Source organism: Sinohyriopsis cumingii, chromosome 7 (assembly GCF_028554795.1).
Source record: "Sinohyriopsis cumingii isolate HCF-2022 chromosome 7, ASM2855479v2, whole genome shotgun sequence".
NCBI classification, from domain to species: domain Eukaryota; kingdom Metazoa; phylum Mollusca; class Bivalvia; order Unionida; family Unionidae; genus Sinohyriopsis; species Sinohyriopsis cumingii.
In genome coordinates, this window is record NC_142967.1 from 69398755 (window position 1) to 69420795 (window position 22041).

Here is a 22041-nt window from a genome sequence, read left to right on the forward strand (position 1 = left end):
AATAATAAACACAATTTATTCCACACAGAAATACACTCATCTCAAGAAATGTTTGAGAAACAAGATACTTATATAACTTTACTATAGTTCATCAGAATGAAGAATGATAATCCATGATGTTTAAATACTCTGTATAATTCATAATGTACCTATAACAAGTTTTACAGCAGGTTCATACACTTTGATTAGACTAATTTTATCCTGCAATAAGAGTTCAATCCTACGATGCTTAATCCATCATTCTAATGTCTTAAATGCATGTATGTAATGATTTTTCTCCTTTAAAAAACAATAGAGAGAATCTTTTAGAATACTGTTTTGTCAAACTCCACTGGCACAGCATCAAAAGTGAGACTGGATACAAAAGCCCAGGTAACTGATAAAAAAATAACATTCCATGGATCATTTATACAAACAAATAACACCAATCACAATTAGCTCATAAGCAAATAAACACAATCTTTCTTAAATGGCTAATTTGTTATCTGTTATTAATAATTTACTTGAAAAGTGGGCTCTTCTTTTTATGCGAGACTTTTTTGTCAGATCTACTATGTTTTAATTTAAGTATTGTTTCAAACACTGATGACCACATTAATGTATTTGCCAAATGTAAATAATCTGTTCCAGCACGTGTCGGGAATGTAGCAGCTAAATACATGTCCAAATTTTAAGTGAGTTACGGTCTGAATCATATTGGTGTAAAATTGAAATTTGGGAGCAAAATTTGTTTTGGTAATTGGCTTCGCGCAGTTTCAGTTTACTAAAGAGAAAAAATTACTAAAAAAGGTCAAATTCCGGATCCACAAAAATGTTTCATCGTGAGGTCTTGGGATATAGAAGGTTCGGTTTAAAGGGGTTTCACTGTAATTCATCACCTGTAACAAATGTACCCACTACTTGAAGGTAAAAAGTGACCTCATAAATAACATCATCTTAATTATGGCATACATATTTAACATATAAAAACATAAGAAATATGATTGACTCATGGAATACAGTGTAAATAATAACAGATGGGTGTACAGAAAGACAGACAGACAACACTATAACATAACACGCTCTTCCTTATGACAGGTTTATAAAAGTTAATGTCTAAAAACTCAAACAATCACCGTACAGACCTATAATTCTAAGCAGTTCACTCATGACCATGATACAGAATGTAAAATTTCATGCTCCAAGTGAAATGACCAAATGCTAGGACAGATTTAGAAACAATTACTGTAGAACAATGTGCCTGTTCCATACTGTTAAAAAAATCTGTCAGGAATTACATATACCGTCTATAAGGAAAATTCCATCTAGCTAAATCTTCACAAGTTTCCAATTCCAAACAATTTGCATGATAAATGATCTCAATTTCCCAGTAGGTCATGCAGCACAAGTTCCTGAATTTCCATGATGTAAAAGCAGCATGAAAATTAAACCAAATGGACAATTCTCCGTGTGATATTATGTGGCACTTTCCTATCAATTCTATAAGAACTTGCCAAGTGGTTGGGGGGGGGGGGAATATGGGTTTCTATATATTTGGTGGTGTGGCTAGCAAATGGAAAATTTTGTTACAAGATATTAAAAGGAACTTTCCTGCAGACTTTCAGTGATAATGCTGTTCTGTAGCTGGTACCAAAACAAAATAAAACAAGACAGAAAATATTGATGGACAGATGATTCAAAACATATAATATGTAAAAAGAATCATACCATAAACTCATAAATTCTTTACATAGATGTTTTAGAAGTTTCAGCACATCCTGTTTACTTGATTAAATACTGACTTGCATTTGTAATGAAATGACTTACATATCCTGGGATCTGTCCAGAGCCATGGAAAACAGCACCTTGATCATCATATTTAAGTCATCTGGGCTGTACTGTGGACTGTGATGGAAATTTTAAAAATGAAACATGAGCATGCATGCAAAATAGTTTCTAACAAAAAGAAAAATGCAGATCAATCTGCAAAGGCATACTTCAATATTAAATCTGACAAGGTACACTTCAAAAAAGCAATGAAAATCCTGGCATTCCACACACTGTCTTAGGCTATTTTTAATGTTAAATTAAAAAAAATAGTTTATTACAACCTACATAATATATTTAAATACTGTTAACAGAAGACCATAAAGATTGAAAAAATACAGTACACTGGAAAAATAATCGCACATCAAAGTTATCCACTTTCATTATCATGCTGAAGCCACTAATTTGAAAACCAAATATTTCAGGTTCACAATGTTGTAGGTTTAATCAATGCAAAATGTACCAAAACAAGAAACTGTTGCAGTAATAGGTGAACTATATCCTTTATGATAACTATGTCTGGATAACTGATAAATTTAAACAATAAATTGTGTGACCAGTGGACATTCTATTGGTCCATATGATTGAAAATTCCACAAAAGTAATGTCCATATGAGATATATTATACGGCATCAAAACAAAAGAACTGAATGATGTCTTGACTGCTCCACAAAGGAACAAGTCCAAGTACACAGCCAAGTCTTGACTGCTCCACAAAGGATCAAGTCCAAGTACACAGCCAAGTCTTGACTGCTCCACAAAAGAACAAGTCCAAGTACACAGCCAAGTCTTGACTGCTCCACAAAAGAACAAGTCCAAGTACACAGCCAAGTCTTGACTGCTCCACAAAGGAACAAGTCCAAGTACACAGCCAAGTCTTGACTGCTCCACAAAGGATCAAGTCCAAGTACACAGCCAAGTCTTGACTGCTCCACAAAGGAACAAGTCCAAGTACACAGCCAAGTCTTGACTGCTCCACAAAGGAACGAGTCCAAGTACACAGCCAAGTCTTGACTGCTCCACAAAGGAACAAGTCCAAGTACACAGCCAAGTCTTGACTGCTCCACAAAGGAACAAGTCCAAGTACACAGCCAAGTCTTGACTGCTCCACAAAGGAACAAGTCCAAGTACACAGCCAAGTCATAGAAGCATGAAAATCAGGGGCTATGCCACTTATTAGGATTAATCATTAGATCACAGACCCAGGCCCATCAGTGCATTATGTAATGGCAGATAAGGGTTTATGTTGTTTGAAGCTGAACTCGTATTATAAGCAAATACATACAGCAGTCCCTCTTTCATTTCCATAGATAAAATACAAATCTAGCACACCATACAGAAAGAGAGAGAGTTCTAAAAATACAGGTTTAGATTTTACTACCGTTTACAAAAGATCAAACTTAGAGCAAAATCTTTCAAGTAATCCTACATATTTAAAATTTCTTACCAAGCCTTTGTAACAAACATTTAGACTGGATAAAATCAAATACGATGCAGAAAACCAGATGCTATTAGATCCTACTACTTGTGAATGCTTTGACAGTATTTCTAAACAATGATTTTATTATTTATTTCTTGAGAGATATTATCTTTACAACTATTTGTAATTATAAGAATTTAACTTCACATATTATGGGATTCATTAAGTCATGATGATTCAAATTAATTTGCCGTGTTATGATCAATCTGCTGTGTTATGATCATTGAGGATGTATGTAATCAATTTGCTGTGTTATGATCATTCAGGGTGTATGTAATCAATTTGCTGTGTTATTATCATTCAGGGTGTATGTAATCAATTTGCTGTGTTTTGGTCATTCAGAGTGTATGTAATCAATTTGCTGTGTTATGGTCATTCATAGTGTATGTAATAAATTTGCTGTGTTATGGTCATTCATGATATATGTAATCAATTTGCTGTGTTATTATCATTCAGGGTGTATGTAATCAATTTGCTGTGTTATTATCATTCAGGGTGTATGTAATCAATTTGCTGTGTTATTATCATTCAGGGTGTATGTAATCAATTTGCTGTGTTTTGGTCATTCAGAGTGTATGTAATCAATTTGCTGTGTTATGGTCATTCATAGTGTATGTAATAAATTTGCTGTGTTATGGTCATTCATGATGTATGTAATCAATTTGCTGTGTTATGGTCATTCATGGTGTATGTAATCAATTTGCTGTGTTATGGTCATTCAGGGTGTATGTAATCAATTTGTTGTGTTATGGTCATTCATGGTGTATGTAATCAATTTGCTGTGTTATAGTCATTCAGGGTGTATGTAATCAATTTGCTGTGTTATGATCATTCAGGGTGTATGTAATCAATTTGCTGTGTTATAGTCATTCATGGTGTATGTAATCAATTTGCTGTGTTATAGTCATTCAGGGTGTATGTAATCAATTTGCTGTGTTATGATCATTCAGGGTGTATGTAATCAATTTGCTGTGTTATAGTCATTCATGGTGTATGTAATCAATTTGCTGTGTTATGGTCATTCAGGGTGTATGTAATCAATTTGTTGTGTTATGGTCATTCATGGTGTATGTAATCAATTTGCTGTGTTATAGTCATTCATGGTGTATGTAATCAATTTGCTGTGTTATAGTCATTCAGGGTGTATGTAATCAATTTGCTGTGTTATGATCATTCAGGTTATATGTAATCAATTTGCTTTGTTATGGTCATTAATGGTTCATGTAATCAATTTGTTGTGTTATGGTCATTCATGGTGTATGTAATCAATTTGCTGTGTTATGGTCATTCATGGTGCATGTAATCAATTTGCTGTGTTATGCTCATTCAAGGTGTATGTATCAATTTGCTGTGTTATGGTCATTCATGGTGTATGTAATCAATTTGCTGTGTTATGATCATTCAGGGTGTATGTAATCAATTTGCTGTGTTATGGTCATACATGATGTATGTAATCAATTTGCTGTGTTATGGTCATTCATGGTGTATGTAATCAATTTGCTGTGTTATGGTCATTCATGGTGTATGTAATCAATTTGCTGTGTTATAGTCATTCAGGGTGTATGTAATCAATCTGCTGTGTTATGATCATTCAGGTTATATGTAATCAATTTGCTTTGTTATGGTCATTAATGGTTCATGTAATCAATTTGTTGTGTTATGGTCATTCATGGTGTATGTAATCAATTTGCTGTGTTATGGTCATTCAGGGTGTATGTAATCAATTTGCTGTGTTATGCTCATTCAAGGTGTATGTAATCAATTTGCTGTGTTATGGTCATACATGATGTATGTAATCAATTTGCTGTGTTATGGTCATACATGATGTATGTAATCAATTTGCTGTGTTATGGTCATTCATGGTGTATGTAATCAATTTGCTGTGTTATGCTCATTCAAGGTGTATGTAATCAATTTGCTGTGTTATGGTCATACATGATGTATGTAATCAATTTGCTGTGTTATGGTCATTCAGGGTGTATGAAATCAATTTGTTGTGTTATAGTCATTCAGGGTGTATGTAATCAATTTGCTGTGTTATTATCATTCAGGTTGTATGTAATCAATTTGCCTTGTTATGGTCATTCATGGTGTATGTAATAAATTTGCTGTGTTATGGTAATTCATGGTATTTGTAATCAATTTGCTGTGTTATGGTCATTAATGGTGCATGTAATCAATTTGCTGTGTTATGGTCACACATGATGTATGTAATCAATTTGCTGTGTTATGGTCATTCAGGGTGTATGTAATCAATTTGCTGTGTTATGCTCATTCAAGGTGCATGTAATCAATTTGCTGTGTTATGGTCATACATGATGTATGTAATCAATTTGCTGTGTTCTAGTCATTCAGGGTGTATATAATCAATTTGCTGTGTTCTAGTCATTCAGGGTGTATATAATCAATTTGCTGTGTTATGGTCATTCATAGTGTATGTAATCAATTTGCTGTGTTATGGTCATTCATGGTGTATGTAATCAATTTGTTGTGTTATGGTCATTCATGGTGTATGTAATCAATTTGCTGTGTTATGGTCATTCATGATGTATGTAATCAATTTGCTGTGTTATGGTCATTCATGGTGTATGTAATCAATTTGTTGTGTTATGGTCATTCATGGTGTATGTAATCAATTTGTTGTGTTATGGTCATTCATGATGTATGTAATAAATTTGCTGTGTTATGGTCATTCATAGTGTATGTAATCAATTTGCTGTGTTATGGTCATTCATGGTGTATGTAATCAATTTGCTGTGTTATGGTCATTCATGGTGTATGCAATCAATTAACTGTGTTATGGACATTCATGGTGTATGTGATCAATTTGTTGTGTTATGGTCATTCATGGTGTATGTAATCAATTTGCTGTGTTATGGTCATTCATGGTGTATGTAATCAATTTGCTGTGTTATGGTCATTCATGGTGTATGTAATCAATTTGCTGTGTTATGGTCATTCATGGTGTATGTAATAAATTTGCTGTGTTATGGTCATTCAAGGTGTATGTAATCAATTTGCTGTGTTATGGTCATTCATGGTGTATGTAATAAATTTGCTGTGTTATGGTCATTCATGATGTATGTAATCAATTTGCTGTGTTATGGTCATTCATGGTGTATGTAATCAATTTGCTGTGTTATGGTCATTCAGGGTGTATGTAATCAATTTGTTGTGTTATGGTCATTCATGGTGTATGTAATCAATTTGCTGTGTTATAGTCATTCATGGTGTATGTAATCAATTTGCTGTGTTATGGTCATTCAGGGTGTATGTAATCAATTTGTTGTGTTATGGTCATTCATGGTGTATGTAATCAATTTGCTGTGTTATAGTCATTCAGGGTGTATGTAATCAATCTGCTGTGTTATGATCATTCAGGTTATATGTAATCAATTTGCTTTGTTATGGTCATTAATGGTTCATGTAATCAATTTGTTGTGTTATGGTCATTCATGGTGTATGTAATCAATTTGCTGTGTTATGGTCATTCATGGTGCATGTAATCAATTTGCTGTGTTATGCTCATTCAAGGTGTATGTAATCAATTTGCTGTGTTATGGTCATTCATGGTGTATGTAATCAATTTGCTGTGTTATGATCATTCAGGGTGTATGTAATCAATTTGCTGTGTTATGGTCATACATGATGTATGTAATCAATTTGCTGTGTTATGGTCATTCATGGTGTATGTAATCAATTTGCTGTGTTATGGTCATTCATGATGTATGTAATCAATTTGCTGTGTTATGGTCATTCATGGTGTATGTAATCAATTTGCTGTGTTATGCTCATTCAAGGTGTATGTAATCAATTTGCTGTGTTATGGTCATTCATGGTGTATGTAATCAATTTGCTGTGTTATGGTCATACATGATGTATGTAATCAATTTGCTGTGTTATGGTCATTCATGGTGTATGTAATCAATTTGCTGTGTTATGGTCATTCATGATGTATGTAATCAATTTGCTGTGTTATGGTCATTCATGGTGTATGTAATCAATTTGCTGTGTTATGGTCATTCAGGGTGTATGAAATGAATTTGTTGTGTTATAGTCATTCAGGGTGTATGTAATCAATTTGCTGTGTTATTATCATTCAGGTTGTATGTAATCAATTTGCCTTGTTATGGTCATTCATGGTATATGTAATAAATTTGCTGTGTTATGGTAATTCATGGTGTATGTAATCAATTTGCTGTGTTATGGTCATTAATGGTGCATGTAATCAATTTGCTGTGTTATGGTCATACATGATGTATGTAATCAATTTGCTGTGTTCTAGTCATTCAGGGTGTATATAATCAATTTGCTGTGTTCTAGTCATTCAGGGTGTATATAATCAATTTGCTGTGTTATGGTCATTCATAGTGTATGTAATCAATTTGTTGTGTTATGGTCATTCATGATGTATGTAATAAATTTGCTGTGTTATGGTCATTCATGGTGTATGTAATCAATTTGCTGTGTTATGGTCATTCATGGTGTATGTAATCAATTTGCTGTGTTATGGTCATTCATGGTGTATGCAATCAATTAACTGTGTTATGGACATTCATGGTGTATGTGATCAATTTGTTGTGTTATGGTCATTCATGGTGTATGTAATCAATTTGCTGTGTTATGGTCATTCATGGTGTATGTAATCAATTTGTTGTGTTATGGTCATTCATGATGCACGTAATCAATTTGCTGTGTTATGGTCATTCATGGTGTATGTAATCAATTTGCTGTGTTATGGTCATTCAAGGTGTATGTAATCAATTTGCTGTGTTATGGTCATTCATGGTGTATGTAATCAATTTGTTGTGTTATGGTCGTTCATGATGTATGTAATAAATTTGCTGTGTTATGGTCATTCATGGTGTATGTAATCAATTTGCTGTGTTATGGTCATTCAAGGTGTATGTAATCAATTTGCTGTGCTATGGTCATTCATGGTGTATGTAATCAATTTGCTGTGTTATGGTCATTCATGATGTATGTAATAAATTTGCTGTGTTATGGTCATTCATGGTGTATGTAATCAATTTGCTGTGTTCTAGTCATTCAAAGTGTATATAATCAATTTGCTGTGTTATGGACATTCATGGTGTATGTAATCAATTTGTTGTGTTATGGTCATTCATGGTGTATGTAATCAATTTGCTGTGTTATGGTCATTCATGGTGTATGCAATCAATTAACTGTGTTATGGACATTCATGGTGTATGTGATCAATTTTCAAGCTTCATAAATCCTGTAAATCATGAATAGACTTTTTCCATTCTTTTGTCAATTAATGAAAGTTTCTGGATTTTAATATATTTGGAAACCAAAAATAGGCTACTACTGCTTTTCTACTCCAATATATTAAGGAAGATTTGCATACATCCGATAGCTCTTACCGTCCCTGCATTGCTATGTTAATGACTTGCAGGACCATCTTCAAGTTCTCAAGGTTGTATTTTTCCTGTTGTTCTGCACCATCTACACCTTCTGTTTGACGTACCAATTTCTCGCTTCAAAACATTAATGATATAACTATAAAAAGCTAGTAACTAAATTTTGTCTGAAGTGTGATCCAAATTGAATTATAAAAGAATAAAAGACTAGTCTTGAAGTGAAACAATCTTCAAAGAAGTACTCTTCAGTCTTATAATTCTTTAGTTTTGATAGTGAATGTCAATGGCAATGAAAGAAAAGGACAGAAAATTTCAGACCAAAACATGCATTCTGTAGAACGCTGTGTCCAACATCCTCCACCTCTGCATGACCACTGACCCGAATCCCAAACCCTAACCATAACTAAAAATCATTTATTGTGACCTACCTGAAGAGACTATTGCTCCTCAACATAAAGCAGAAAGCAAAAACTGGACACATGTCTATGTCAATAGTGACACTAATCCAGACCTGCCAACCCTAACATGAACTTCTCAGTATGGCAACTTGATGTAAACCTTGACTTCTGTTTCAATTTCGCGTGGCTATGGCAATCATCTCTCCTGCCATGTGGCATACTCAATACACGACATTCAATAAATGTAATTATTGCCCTTTCTGCTTTTTTGCCCTAAGAATCTGAATATTCCTTTTGATTCTTATGTACAAACTATTAAAAATTATTAAGAGATTTATTTTCCCTTTTGTCTTGAACAACTGACTTCACTAAATCTAATAGTACACATCAATCCAAATCAAACAGATAAGCTATTATCAGGATTGTACCACAATAATCATATTTCCATAATTTTGTATTTTATTCCCCAAGTCCTTATTTTAATGGTCATTTTCAAAGACTTGGGCTCAAATTGTAACTGTTGGCAGGCCAGCTAAACAAATCCAGATATACCCTATATACTTGCACACAAGTTGGATCCACCTGCGAATTGCTCAACACCAAGATTTAATGTTGCAGAATATGCCATGAGATCTGGGTATAAGCAGTTTGTTAGAAGCAATCAGATTTTGTTTCTGTAGGTTTTAACAGCACTTCAACACATGGCCATATCATATCATATCATGTCATGTCATGTCACAAGATGCACATCTTCAAATGATAGTCATGGTATGTACCAAATTTCAGAGCAATCCATAAAAAAGCTGAAAGATCAGGGTCTATGCAGTTCCCAGTTGGAGCCGACTTATAAGCAGCATATATGTTAACTATGTCTCGCCTAAGTTTCACATGCAAAACTTAACTTTCTAATGCTCTGACCTCATTTCTGCAACTGCCTGGTCCTCTGGAACAAGTGTTTCTAGGTCAGCTCCTATAATAAAAGGAAAGAAAAGGAAAAGTTATCATTTCATCACATGGAAATTTAAAACAGGATAAAAAGTGTACAATAGAAGAATCTAATGTGAAATGGTGTTTGTTGAACTAAGCCTGTTCAGTGGTGTAGACAGTTATTTTTTTGTTGGTTTAAATGGCACTTCTAACATGTGTCTATATCTTGCTGAGAAACTCAACTTCAGTTCAGTGGCTTTGAAAGATGTTTTTTTTGTTTTAAGTACAAGATACATTTGATGTAGTATTAGCATCATTTGTGCAAACTTGAAAGGCCTTGATACAAGATTACTTGCTGTAAAGGTTTAACGTAAACTGGACTTTCATTTTGAGAAAAGGGGAGCTATTGATGACAAGTAACAGATGACACATGACACAACAGATTTGGAGCCATACCTTATCTCATATAGCTTACTGAATTCAGAATATTAATTAGGAGATACACAGTCTTTACATATTTTCATGCTTACATTATCCTATCACAATAAAACAGTATAAACATCAATATACATCAGTAACTCTGATAACAAAATACAATTATCCCTAACATACTTTGGAGAATATTTGTTGAAAATCAGAGGAAAATGTAACCATCTGTAGCATCACATCTTTATAGCAAAATCTGTTAGAAATAAAAAGTAAAATAAGCAACAAAGACCCTGATCTGCCTGTTCATTACATGAAAGCAGATCAGGGTATATGGTCTTTGCAGTTGTATTCAACTTATAAACAAGTACAGTAAATGCTAAACTGTCTTCCTAAAGGAGACCAGAAACCAATGGAAATATAGAATAATAATAAAAGTACTATAGCAGAAAACCTTATTCTGAAGTATCATCTGCGACCCTAATGCCAATATTTAAATATTGGCCTATCTTCTAGGAGCTGAATTTCCGTGACCTCGTATGCAAAATTTCCACGCCTATTCAGTTACTTTCGGGATGTGACGTCATAGTAGCGACTCCAGCAGCCCAAGTGGGAGCTGCCAGAGTAAAAGACAATGCCGTTTTGCGTTGCCTACGGGTGTAACAGAACATTAAGAAAAGCATGTGGACATAATTTTTTTTCTTTTCCGAAAGATAAAGGCATAATGAAAGAATGGGTACATTATTACAAACGAGTCGATTTCAAAGCAACACCATACAGCACTATGTGCTCGTTACATTTCTCAAAGGAATGTTACGAGAGGGATCATGAAAAAATGGCAGCTCAAAGATACGCAAATGCTAGGCCTAGACTAAAAGTTGGCGCTGTTCCAGACATACCTTTGGACATTTTAAATCCTGGGAAAAGTGTTAAACGTGTGAGTTACGAAAATAGGCAGAAGGACGAGTAAGTGACCACAAAATGCAATAATCAATCCACATATCTTTTATCTAAAACAGCAGTGCTAAAAACAAATCTGATAGCCCGACACCCTGGGCCCCTTCTGGTTTTAGTTCCGGCCCATCCTGTATTCAAAGTGAGGTGCCTGTCAGGCTTGTCGAAACAAAAATTGTTTGCCTGAGGAAACTTTTATTGTGCTGGTGAAATGAGTAAATGTATTTTCAAGATGTTGACATACATGCCTTAACACGGCACAATCTAAATCAAATCACCACTGTCCTAGGTGAAATTTAGATTTGATTTTAATCAAATGGAAGCTTTGCTAAAAATAAGATTCTAAACCTGTTGTGTTTTGAGAAAACACAATTTTCAGTAATCTTATAAAAATTAAAAATTATTTTACAAAAATGCATTGTATACATGTAGTATGCATAAACGGTAATCTGTAATAATTGGAACTGATATAAAACTATTCCTTGGGCAGTTTAAAAAGCAGCGATTAAAAAAAAGGACGTCAAAGTTTCACCTTAACTGTCTGACAATAGAACGGATGTGGGGGGGGGACTATTGACCCCCCCCCTTGCCCCAATGTGCGACCGCCCATTTGACGTGCCTTTTCTCCCTGTGATATGCCTTATTATTCCCCCATGACAAGCCCCTTTTGCATATTCTGGTCAGTTCTGGCTAAATTGCAAATTAGCTAAAGTTTTGATTTAAGTATGCAAACAATAAAGCCGGTGTGACTAATGAACATAATCCTTATCCTTGCATTGATCTTGTGAAAAGGACTGCCCTTCGGACATACTTCAAAGAAACCATGTTCGACAGTGTGTGTATGTGTAAGCACCAGCAATTGATTGCCAAATAAACAATGCCTATTTTGTTGTTATTTACGATGCCATGGACTTCATTTTAACTGTTCAAATCTGCAGTCACAAGTTACCATACATCTGGCAACAGTTTTTCACACGTTTTATGCCCCACCTTATTTCCTTAGGTTTAAGTCTTAATGCATGTAACACTGTTTGCTGAATAAAATATTTATTCAGAATTAGTTCTTTAGGGCCACATATACTGCATGGTATATTTTGTTTTATTCCTTGTAATTTAATCATGGTAATTAAACTTTTCATATACAGTAGAGGAATGTCAGGTGTTAACTGGCCGAGTTTCTTTGGCGGAAATGGAGATGCAATTTTGTTTGCAGAGAAAATTTCAAAGTGATCATTCATTTAAGCTAATTGGTGACAATTTTAATCTTTTAATATTTTTTTTATACTATAGTACTGTTGTAGTTGTTTAAAAACATCTGACATTTACTTGAATAATGTTTAATCTTCACGTTCTATTTACTGAAGAAGAAAAAAACGTGTTGTATGATATTAATTATTTCGTCCAGTGCCAGGTTTAGACGTGTGCGCGTGTGATTTGAATTTTTAACGTAGCTTTAACAATTTTTCAGTCATATCGCTATGATGTCTGCAGTGTGGCAGTTTAGACTGTGGATTGCATACGTTATATTTATAAATGGTTTGGGGTTGGGGTTTTTTCTTCTGACAAATGAAAATTGACAGACATAATGTAATAATCGGGACTTCGCTGCGCAAAATTGAGAGATATTACGAGATCGGGAGGTAGATGAGGAAATACCCCCAAAATCGGGAGGTATGAACTGTCCGGGCTTGTGGAATTTCATTCAGGACTTTTAGTTTATTTAAGTCACTAGCCCGGGGCCTGTGCCTAACAAATTTCTTTTAGCACTTACCAGTACAGTACATAAACTATTATATCAGACTGCAGATTAAACTTTTGAATGTGCAACCCAAATGTGGTCTCTTGTCAGCCTCGCTCACCAATGTTCCTGTTTGTATTCAAGGACTGGCTAGTATAGCGTCACGGTACCACGTGATCTGTCATCTCATCAAAACTCGGAAAAACTCAGCAATTTCCGGAACTGTGGTATCTTCCACGCAATATAATCACTATACGATAGTTAATTTATAAACATTGCAGTTGAATTAAAATCTGTAGAGAATTACATACGTAAAAGGAAAATTTTGATTTCTAGTCTCCTCTAAAGATTTTTTTACTGCCGCCTTCTTTTTGAATATTAAGCTCATACCATAGTTGACAAAGACAGATAGAATATCTGCCACAGTAGGAGACCAGGTGACTGGGAGTTTCTTTAGATTCTGTTGAAGGTGAAGAATGTGAACAATCTGTTCCATGCAGCCTTCCATCACTGGGTAACTCCTATGGACAGACACTGAAATGACCAAAAGTAGATTAATGATGCTGAAATAAGAGACTGAAAAATGGTAATTATAAACTGATTTTTTGTTTATTCCTTGTTATAGTCAATGGTTGTCCTTTAGTTAAAAACAAACACAAAAAAGCAAACTAGAAATTATGTCCCATTACAGTGTCTGAAATGACTTAAAGACAAGCTCAACCAAGGTATGAGGGATATATGGATGGATGCACAAGCATAACACTATATGCATATACCAGTCATGGCGGAGCATAAAGAAACGGTATCTCAATGAACTGATGATTATTTTTCTTCTCATCAAAACTTTCAACATCATGACCCTGAAGTACTGGTACATTTTTTCAACTACAAATTTTTAAAGATATCAGCAAAATGCAGCATCGCTAACACCCATGCCCACTGCAATTTGTTTGTGGGAAAGCCTAAGTTTGGTGAATGCCAGAACTCATCTAAATGATGATATGGAAAGCTTAAAATCCAACTCCTAAAAGAACTCTTCAATACAAGCAACATCCCAATTACAGATAGGAATCTGACTGACAAGGGACATAACTATCTAAAATAGAGCTGATGAGACAAAACCTATAAAAGACACATCTAAAGCTATAAGAAAGTTCCTACCAAATTGCACCAGAACGTTGAATGGTTCCTGAGCTGATTATAAGGATCAGCATTGAAGTGGAGACTAAAACTGATGGAAACTGGCAATAACCTAAAACAAGAGTCCCTTGAAGAGGTGAAAAGAATTTCCAGGAATTTAAGATAAGGTCATTTCTTCCTTTTAACTGACGAGTGTTAAAACATTCTCTGATATTCTTCAGAAATGTGGTTTTCAAGTTAGTTGGTATGGTGTACATACTGGGTGTCAGCTTGGCACCATTTTCATTTAGGACAAAATATACATCATTAGAAGTGTGTTGGTGAAAACCCCTATGGCTTAATGATCATTCATGCTGGGAGAGAAGTGACAACATGAGTTGTAAAACAGTCATCATGGCAGCCATTTTCATTGTACAGTTGGCACCATTTTCATTTAGACCAACTAGGTATCATAAGTCTATAGGTAATAACTGCATACTGATACGGACATCTCCCTGGATAGAGTAGAAACAACAATATTTTCAAGATAGCCACTATGATGGCCTTACTGAGGGTTAGTCATTTCATTAAGGACCAACCAGACACCATAACAACTCTTCTGATGAAATATTTATGCGAAAATGACTTTTCAAGATGACCCCATACTGGACCTCAGATCAGCACCATTTTAATTAAGGATCAACAAAGCATTACAAGTCTTTTAGTGAAAATCCAATGACGATATAAGCATTCTTTCAGGTGAAATATTGATCACATAATTTTTAAGCTGACCACCGTGACAGGCATATTAGACTTGCACCATTTTTATTTAGGACTGTATAGATATCATAAAAAGTCATCTGGAGATAAACCCCATGTCAATATGACTTTCTATTCAGGAGTAGTGATAACAAGAATTTCAAGATGGCCACTTTGGCATTGATACTGGACCTTATATTGGCAACATCTTTAGGAATAATGAGACATCATAAGAAATCTTTTGGTGAAACCCCACAACAATACGATTTTGTGTTCAGGTGTTGTGATAAGATTCTAAAGAGGGCTGCCACGGTGGACACATTGGTTATCAGATCAGCAACACTTTTATTTAGGACCAACTTGACATCATCAGAAGTCATTCAGTGAAAACCCCATGCTGATGACCATCCATTCTGGAGTAGCAATAACAAGAATTTCAAGATGGCTGTCATGGCAGCCATACATACCATCATACCGGCAACATTTCATTCAGGACCAACTAGACATCAGAGGAAGTCTTGTAATGAAAACCCTGTACTGATATTACCATCCATTCAGGACGAATAGTGATAACTAGATATTCAAGATGGCCAGAGTGGTGGCAATATTAGATGTCAAAGCTGCATAAAATTTCATTTAGGACCATCTAGACCATGGGATGCAAGTGTGTAAAGTTCCCTCAAGCATTTTATGAGAAGCAGTGATAAAAAAAAAACTTTTGCTAATAAACAGATGAAAGACCATCCCATAATCTATTCTGGTCTATTCTAGACTAGTGGAGCTAAACTTTAAACCTTTAAAAGGCATATCCACATGAGAAAAAAAATGCAATTCACCTATTAAAAACAATCAAAACAGCACCAAATATGGTGTATGGGTTACAGTGCCTTGGTGGTTACAAGAAGTGTGAAGTGTGAATGTACAGACAAATAAATGGATGAAAAAAGATGATTACTACTGGGCTCCTGCATCTGTAGTAGTAGCCCTAATTATCTGACCCTAAATTATTTTTTTTTTTCAAAAACATATACTGTGCCAATTTCAGACTGGGTAAGCATTCTTCATCATGAAACAGTAACAAATAAGCATAATGAAATGGAGCAAAAGCCATTCTTCCCAAGTATACATGTGGGCAAATCAAACTTTCTTGCAGTTCTTATAAATAAGAGTCCCCCAAATGGATTGACCCTCTACCGGTTAAAAACAAATTCAAGAATTTCTGATATTCTTGAGAAACTCCAACATAAAAAATTTGGAAACAAAATTTTCTAATATTTGAATTAACATGTCTGATTTGCATGATATTCATTTAGGAACATCTAGACATCACTAGACTTTCAGTGAAAATGTCACATCAGTTTGACTATCCATTTGGGGAGAAAAAAACTTTAACAATATTTGGTGGCCATGTCAAAGGTCAGATCAGCACCATCTTCTTTAAAGCTGACTATACTTCATAGTTCTTTTAGTGAATACCTCATGTCAATACAACCATCAATTCTGGAGAAATAATGATAGCTATATTAACTTCATGTCAATACAACCATCAATTCTAGAGGAACAATGATAGCTATACTGGGTGTGAGATCATCACAATTCTCAGTTAAAACCAACTAAACATAAGACGCCTTTAAGTGAAATCCAATGTCTATATGACCATCCATTCCGGAGAAGTAGCAATAAAAAGTTTTTTTCAAGATGGATGCCAAGATGGCCATATTGGATCCCTGAGAGGCACTATTTCCGTTTGGGACCAACAAGACATTGGGATGAATGTGTTCATAAAGATCCTCCAAGTAGTTAGGAGTTGCAATAACAAAGTTTTGCTTACAGATCTGAAATGCCAGACCAGACAAGATGACAACACTCAATTCTTCAATCTATGACCAGTTGTGCTAAAAAAAAAAGTAGTATGGTCACTAATAAGCATGTATGGCCATAAATGATCACATGCAAGTGGTCCACTTTCAAGATATGCCACTCCCAAAACAGAGGCCACCTCACCCAGCACTAATATGGAACTACAAGAAAAGTGAGCAATGCACCTCTCCTACATATAATTCTAAATAATGGAGATAAGTCCATGGTCAAAACTTGCATAACTCTTCTGAAAATAGTCTGCAAGTAAAATATTTGGTCAACATGCATATTTTGCTGAAGATGACCATAATATGTACTAAGCTGGGCAGCAATCCACTGAAAATTGCAATTCACATAATTATGTCATAGGATAGATAATTTTGTCATAGACTACATCCATCTCCAAGTATATAAAAACAGGAGTATCGACAACAAAATTGTAAGAACACTGATTAATCAATATGTGCCAAAACATATGCCAAGTTTCAAAGTTCACAAAAATGGAACTCATGCTCTTCTGACCAAAACTAATTCCCAGGAATCCAAGATAAGACCCATTTCTTCTCTCTAACTGAGGTGTAGAAACCATCTTTGATATTCCTGAGCAATGAGAACATTTTAATGTAAGACTGACTGTTATTTAGGACCAGCTAAATATCATAAGGTCTTTTGCTGAACAAATTCAAGGAGATAAGATAACAAGATTTTAAAGATGGCTGCCATGGTGGCAATACTGGATATTAGAAGATACCAGCGAGTTATGCTAGCTATGTTTGGAAACATTGGACTGGTAATCGAAGGGTTGCAAGTTCAGTATCTACCCATATCAGCCCATGTCAGTTGCCACAGTGTGTCCTTTAGAAAGGCACTTAGCTCCCATTTCCTTAACATGATATAGCTATTAATGTGCTTTAAGTGTTATTAAAACAAAATAAAAAATAGATAAAATGATTTTCAAAATGGCTGCCAAAGTAGTCATAATGGATGTCAGATCAGCATTATTTTCATTTAGAACCAATTAGACCTCTGTGAGTGTGTGTGTGTGTGTGTTTGATTTGGATTTTTAATGTAGCTTTAACAAGTTTTCAGTCAAACTGCTATGATGTCTGCAGTGTGACAGTTTATAGTGATGTCTAGCACTGGGGCATCATACCGCAGACATGTAGCACAATTTCCCACCCAGTCACATTATCCTGACACCAAGCCGACCAGTCCAAACACTAATCTCTTAATGCTGAGTGCCAAGCGAGGCAACTATTAGTACCATTTTTATAAGTCTTTGGTATGACTTGGCTGAGGATTGAACCCATGACCTACCGCATTTGAGACGGACACTCTAACCACTAGGCCATCGGAGCAGCCAGACCTTTGTGTAAATGTTTGTGTAAAGTTTCATGGCAATAATCCAAGTAGACATAAGAAGCAGCAATAATAAAGATGCAGACAGTCTGACAGTGGACAACAGGCCATTTCATAGGCTATCCATATCTATGACCAGTAGAGCTAAAGACCACAGAACTAGTTGCATTCATAAAATTCTCTCATTCACTGCATTCAGTTGCAAGACAATAAAACACTCCAGGACTAATTCCATTTGCCAGATTCTGTCCTACAGTGCATTCCACTGTGAGAATAAAAGGGCAATAAATCTAACAAAAAGCTAACGGATGCCAGTAATTTGTTGATATTCTCATCTTCTAATCATAACATTAAAAAGTCTCAAGGCAATTCACTGAAAGCTCTGGGAATAGTTGTGTTTACAAGATTCTCTCAGACACTACGACGATCTGCAAGACAAAAAGGGCAAAACTATAAAAAAAATTATGGGTTTCAAAGTGATTGGTCAATATACACACATTGAGATTATGACTGTAGAACTACCATTTCATGGCAATCTAATGAAAACTGTGAGACCTGGTTGCACACATTTCAATCTACTGCAAGCCAAACAAGGCAATGACTCATAAAAATTCAGTGAGCAAAGTGATTTACTGACATGCAGTTTCTGGTGAGGACCATAACATCTACCCAGCATCATGGCAGTCTAATGAAAACTGGGGGACTATTTATGCTACAAGATTATGTACACGTCTTTCATGATGTTGACATTTCATCAAGAACTAACTACATCTGATATCAGCCAGTCTCTCAATTTCCTATTATTATTCATATATAGTCAAGCATTTTACACACATTGTCCCATATAAAGTGTCAATATTTCCTGGATTATTATAAAACCCACTAATTAAACAGCTAATAAAGAGAAACTGCACTGATTACTATTATAATTTTGCCCCTCTACACAAGACTACCATTTTATCACACAAGTGGCCTTGTACAAGATGGACCGTGACTGTATAAACTAAATCAGATGAGCGGCACTTAATGTTGTAATAATAAACAAACACTTACAGACAAAGAACAACCACCTGAGTAGCAATGTCTGGTTTGACACAGCATCAAAACACAAATGAAGCATGCTGGATGTCAAAAGCAGATGAACTTGATCTGAAATGAAAGGAATAACAGAAACATAAAACTACATATTTTAGCATTTTTTACAGAATTAAGCATCCTTGTGGAGTCTGGAATAATGCCTACAACACTGCTTGTTTCTCCATCTTATAGATGATTGGATCCAAATGAAGAAGTTTGTTTAATTCATGAGCTAGATACAACTGGTCCAACTATTACAGAATAGCCATGTGCATGATACAAGTCTGCTGATATTAAGATACAACTGGTCCTACTATCACAGAATAGCTGTGTGCATGATACAAGTCTGCTGATATTAAGATACAACTGGTCCTACTATCACAGAATAGCCATGTGCATGATACATGTCTGCTGATATTAAGATACAACTGGTCCTACTATCACAAAATAGCTGTGTGCATGATACATGTCTGCTGATATTAAGATACAACTGGTCCTACTATCACAGAATAGCCGTGTGCATGATACATGTCTGCTTATATTAAGATACAACTGGTCCTACTATCACAGAATAGCCGTGTGCATGATACAAGTCTGCTGACATTAAGATACAACTGGTCCAACTATTACAGAATAGCTGTGTGCATGATACAAGTCTGCTGATATTAAGATACAACTGGTCCTACTATTACAGAATAGCCGTGTGCATGATACACGTCTGCTGACATTAAGATACAACTGGTCCTACTATCACAGAATAGCTGTGTGCATGATACACGTCTGCTGATATTAAGATAGAACTGGTCCTACTATCACAGAATAGTTGTGTGCATGATACACGTCTGCTGATATTAAGATACAACTGGTCCTACTATAATCACAGAATAGCTGTGTGCATGATACACGTCTGCTGATATTAAGATACAACTGGTCCTACTATCACAAAATAGCTGTGTGCATGATACACGTCTGCTGATATTAAGATACAACTGGTCCTACTATCACAGAAAAGCTGTATGCATGATAAAGGTCTGTTGATATCATGTACAAGATACAAATGGTCCTCTGATCACAGAATAGCTGTGTACATGATACAAGACTGTTGATATGAAGCACTAGATGTACCAGGATTATACTTTGTATTATTTAGGTGTTCTGAGAAATAACTGTAAACTTTATAAGTCTATAATTACATGTTCTTTTCAAGAAAATGAAAACTTAAAGTAAAAACAAATCATCAATATGATAAAATATTGTTTTAGATTTTCCAAGCCATCCTTATCAATCCCATCAACCCACTAGTGAAATCAAAAATGTTCCCCACAACTACAACAAAAGAAAAGGATAATTTTTAGGACTAAAGAGTAACAAATACTGTATATACTTGCTTATAAATTCTAAAGTCTAACTGCAAACAACATAGACCCTGATCTGCCATCATATAATGTGCTAACAGATCTGGATCAATGTTGTTGGATTCACTGATCAGAACTAACAAACTGCACAGACCCAAGCTGCCACATTATGTGATGGCAGATCTTCGTCTATCTTATTTGCAGTTGGATGTAGCTTGTAAGCAAGTTTACACAGTAACCCAAAAGCATGCTTACTTGGCTGTAAGTTGGTAAGGTGCTGATCGATGAAAGTTTTTGTGGAATTGTAACCCAAATGTCTAGGCAAAAGGTTTTCCTTGAAAAGACGGCCATAATTCTGCTGGTTGCATATACATTCTCCTGGATACTGCTCAAGTATTTGGCTCTCCTGGATTTGGAACTGGGGATGAAAATAAAGGAATTCAAAATTCAATTTCTTAATGAACCAAAGCTTACACAACTGTTAAGTAGGTGGTTTCTTTTGCTTAGTTGATAAAATCCTGGACAAAAGATCACAGTAACAGTTTTGCTGTGCTTTACATGTCCACCTCAAGATGTAACCACACTGCAACTTTTGTTGGCAGTAAGGTGACAGGGTATTGCAATTTGAATCGGGAGAAAATCTGTACAAATATTAATAAAGAACAGGTAACAATGATCCAGTTTTGGTGTTTGACCTAACTTCATCCACACTTCTCTAGGTCTGAACTCAACAGGTGCAACAAATGAAACTGTGTTGAAGCCTGGACAGATAAATGTACAGAAGATTCCCACATGCACATTGCCTTTCGAAGTTGTCTTGTCATGAAAACACACTTTGATTTGAGTCATATCAAGAATGTTTTAAATTAAAAGTTTTGGTGCCTCAAATCATCAAGATCAACAAAAACAGCAGAATGGTAAACAAGGACCTGGCTTTAAATTATATATGTATAAAGTCAGTAAGTCAGTAAAGTGGTTACTGCAGAAGTACAAGGGTTCTACTGAACAGAGTACCTTACCTGTTGTGTGTACAATGACATGCTCCTATTATACGATTTAAAAACACTTTAAAACAAAACTCAAATAGAATCGTATCATCAATTATAACGATACTGCTCCCACACTGGGTAAGACAAGAAAAATTTATATGTAACAACATGGTAAAGGTGATGATTTTTTTTTTCACAACTGGAACATCTTCGATCTTTCTGATCACATGCTAGACAACAATAGTTATTCTGAACTGCAAACAAGCCTAGGGTTATTATTATGTCATTTTAACTTTTTCATTTTTTCAAGTCATCACTAGTGGCAATGTAAACAAAATCAGGCTTATGCTAATGACACTAATTCTTCATTTTTCCATTAAAATGCTGCAAGAATAACATTAAAAACTGTA

At 35.1% G+C, this 22041-nt stretch overlaps 1 protein-coding gene across 7 annotated transcripts in view; it reads right to left on the reverse strand.

Moving 5' to 3' along the window:
* The window catches only part of LOC149795468 (SMC5-SMC6 complex localization factor protein 2-like), a 115634-nt gene that overhangs the window by 27490 nt on the left and 66103 nt on the right, over positions 1–22041 (reverse strand). For all 7 annotated transcript variants that reach the window (XM_089965258.1, XM_089965255.1, XM_089965254.1 and 4 more), the window contains 6 exons: positions 20898–21060; positions 19264–19359; positions 13504–13647; positions 9987–10038; positions 8674–8787; positions 1807–1884 (listed from right to left, as the gene is read on the reverse strand). In XM_089965258.1, coding sequence (XP_089821384.1) covers positions 1807–1884; positions 8674–8787; positions 9987–10038; positions 13504–13647; positions 19264–19359; positions 20898–21060 — 647 coding nt within the window. The remainder of the gene's footprint in view (positions 1–1806; positions 1885–8673; positions 8788–9986; positions 10039–13503; positions 13648–19263; positions 19360–20897; positions 21061–22041) is intronic.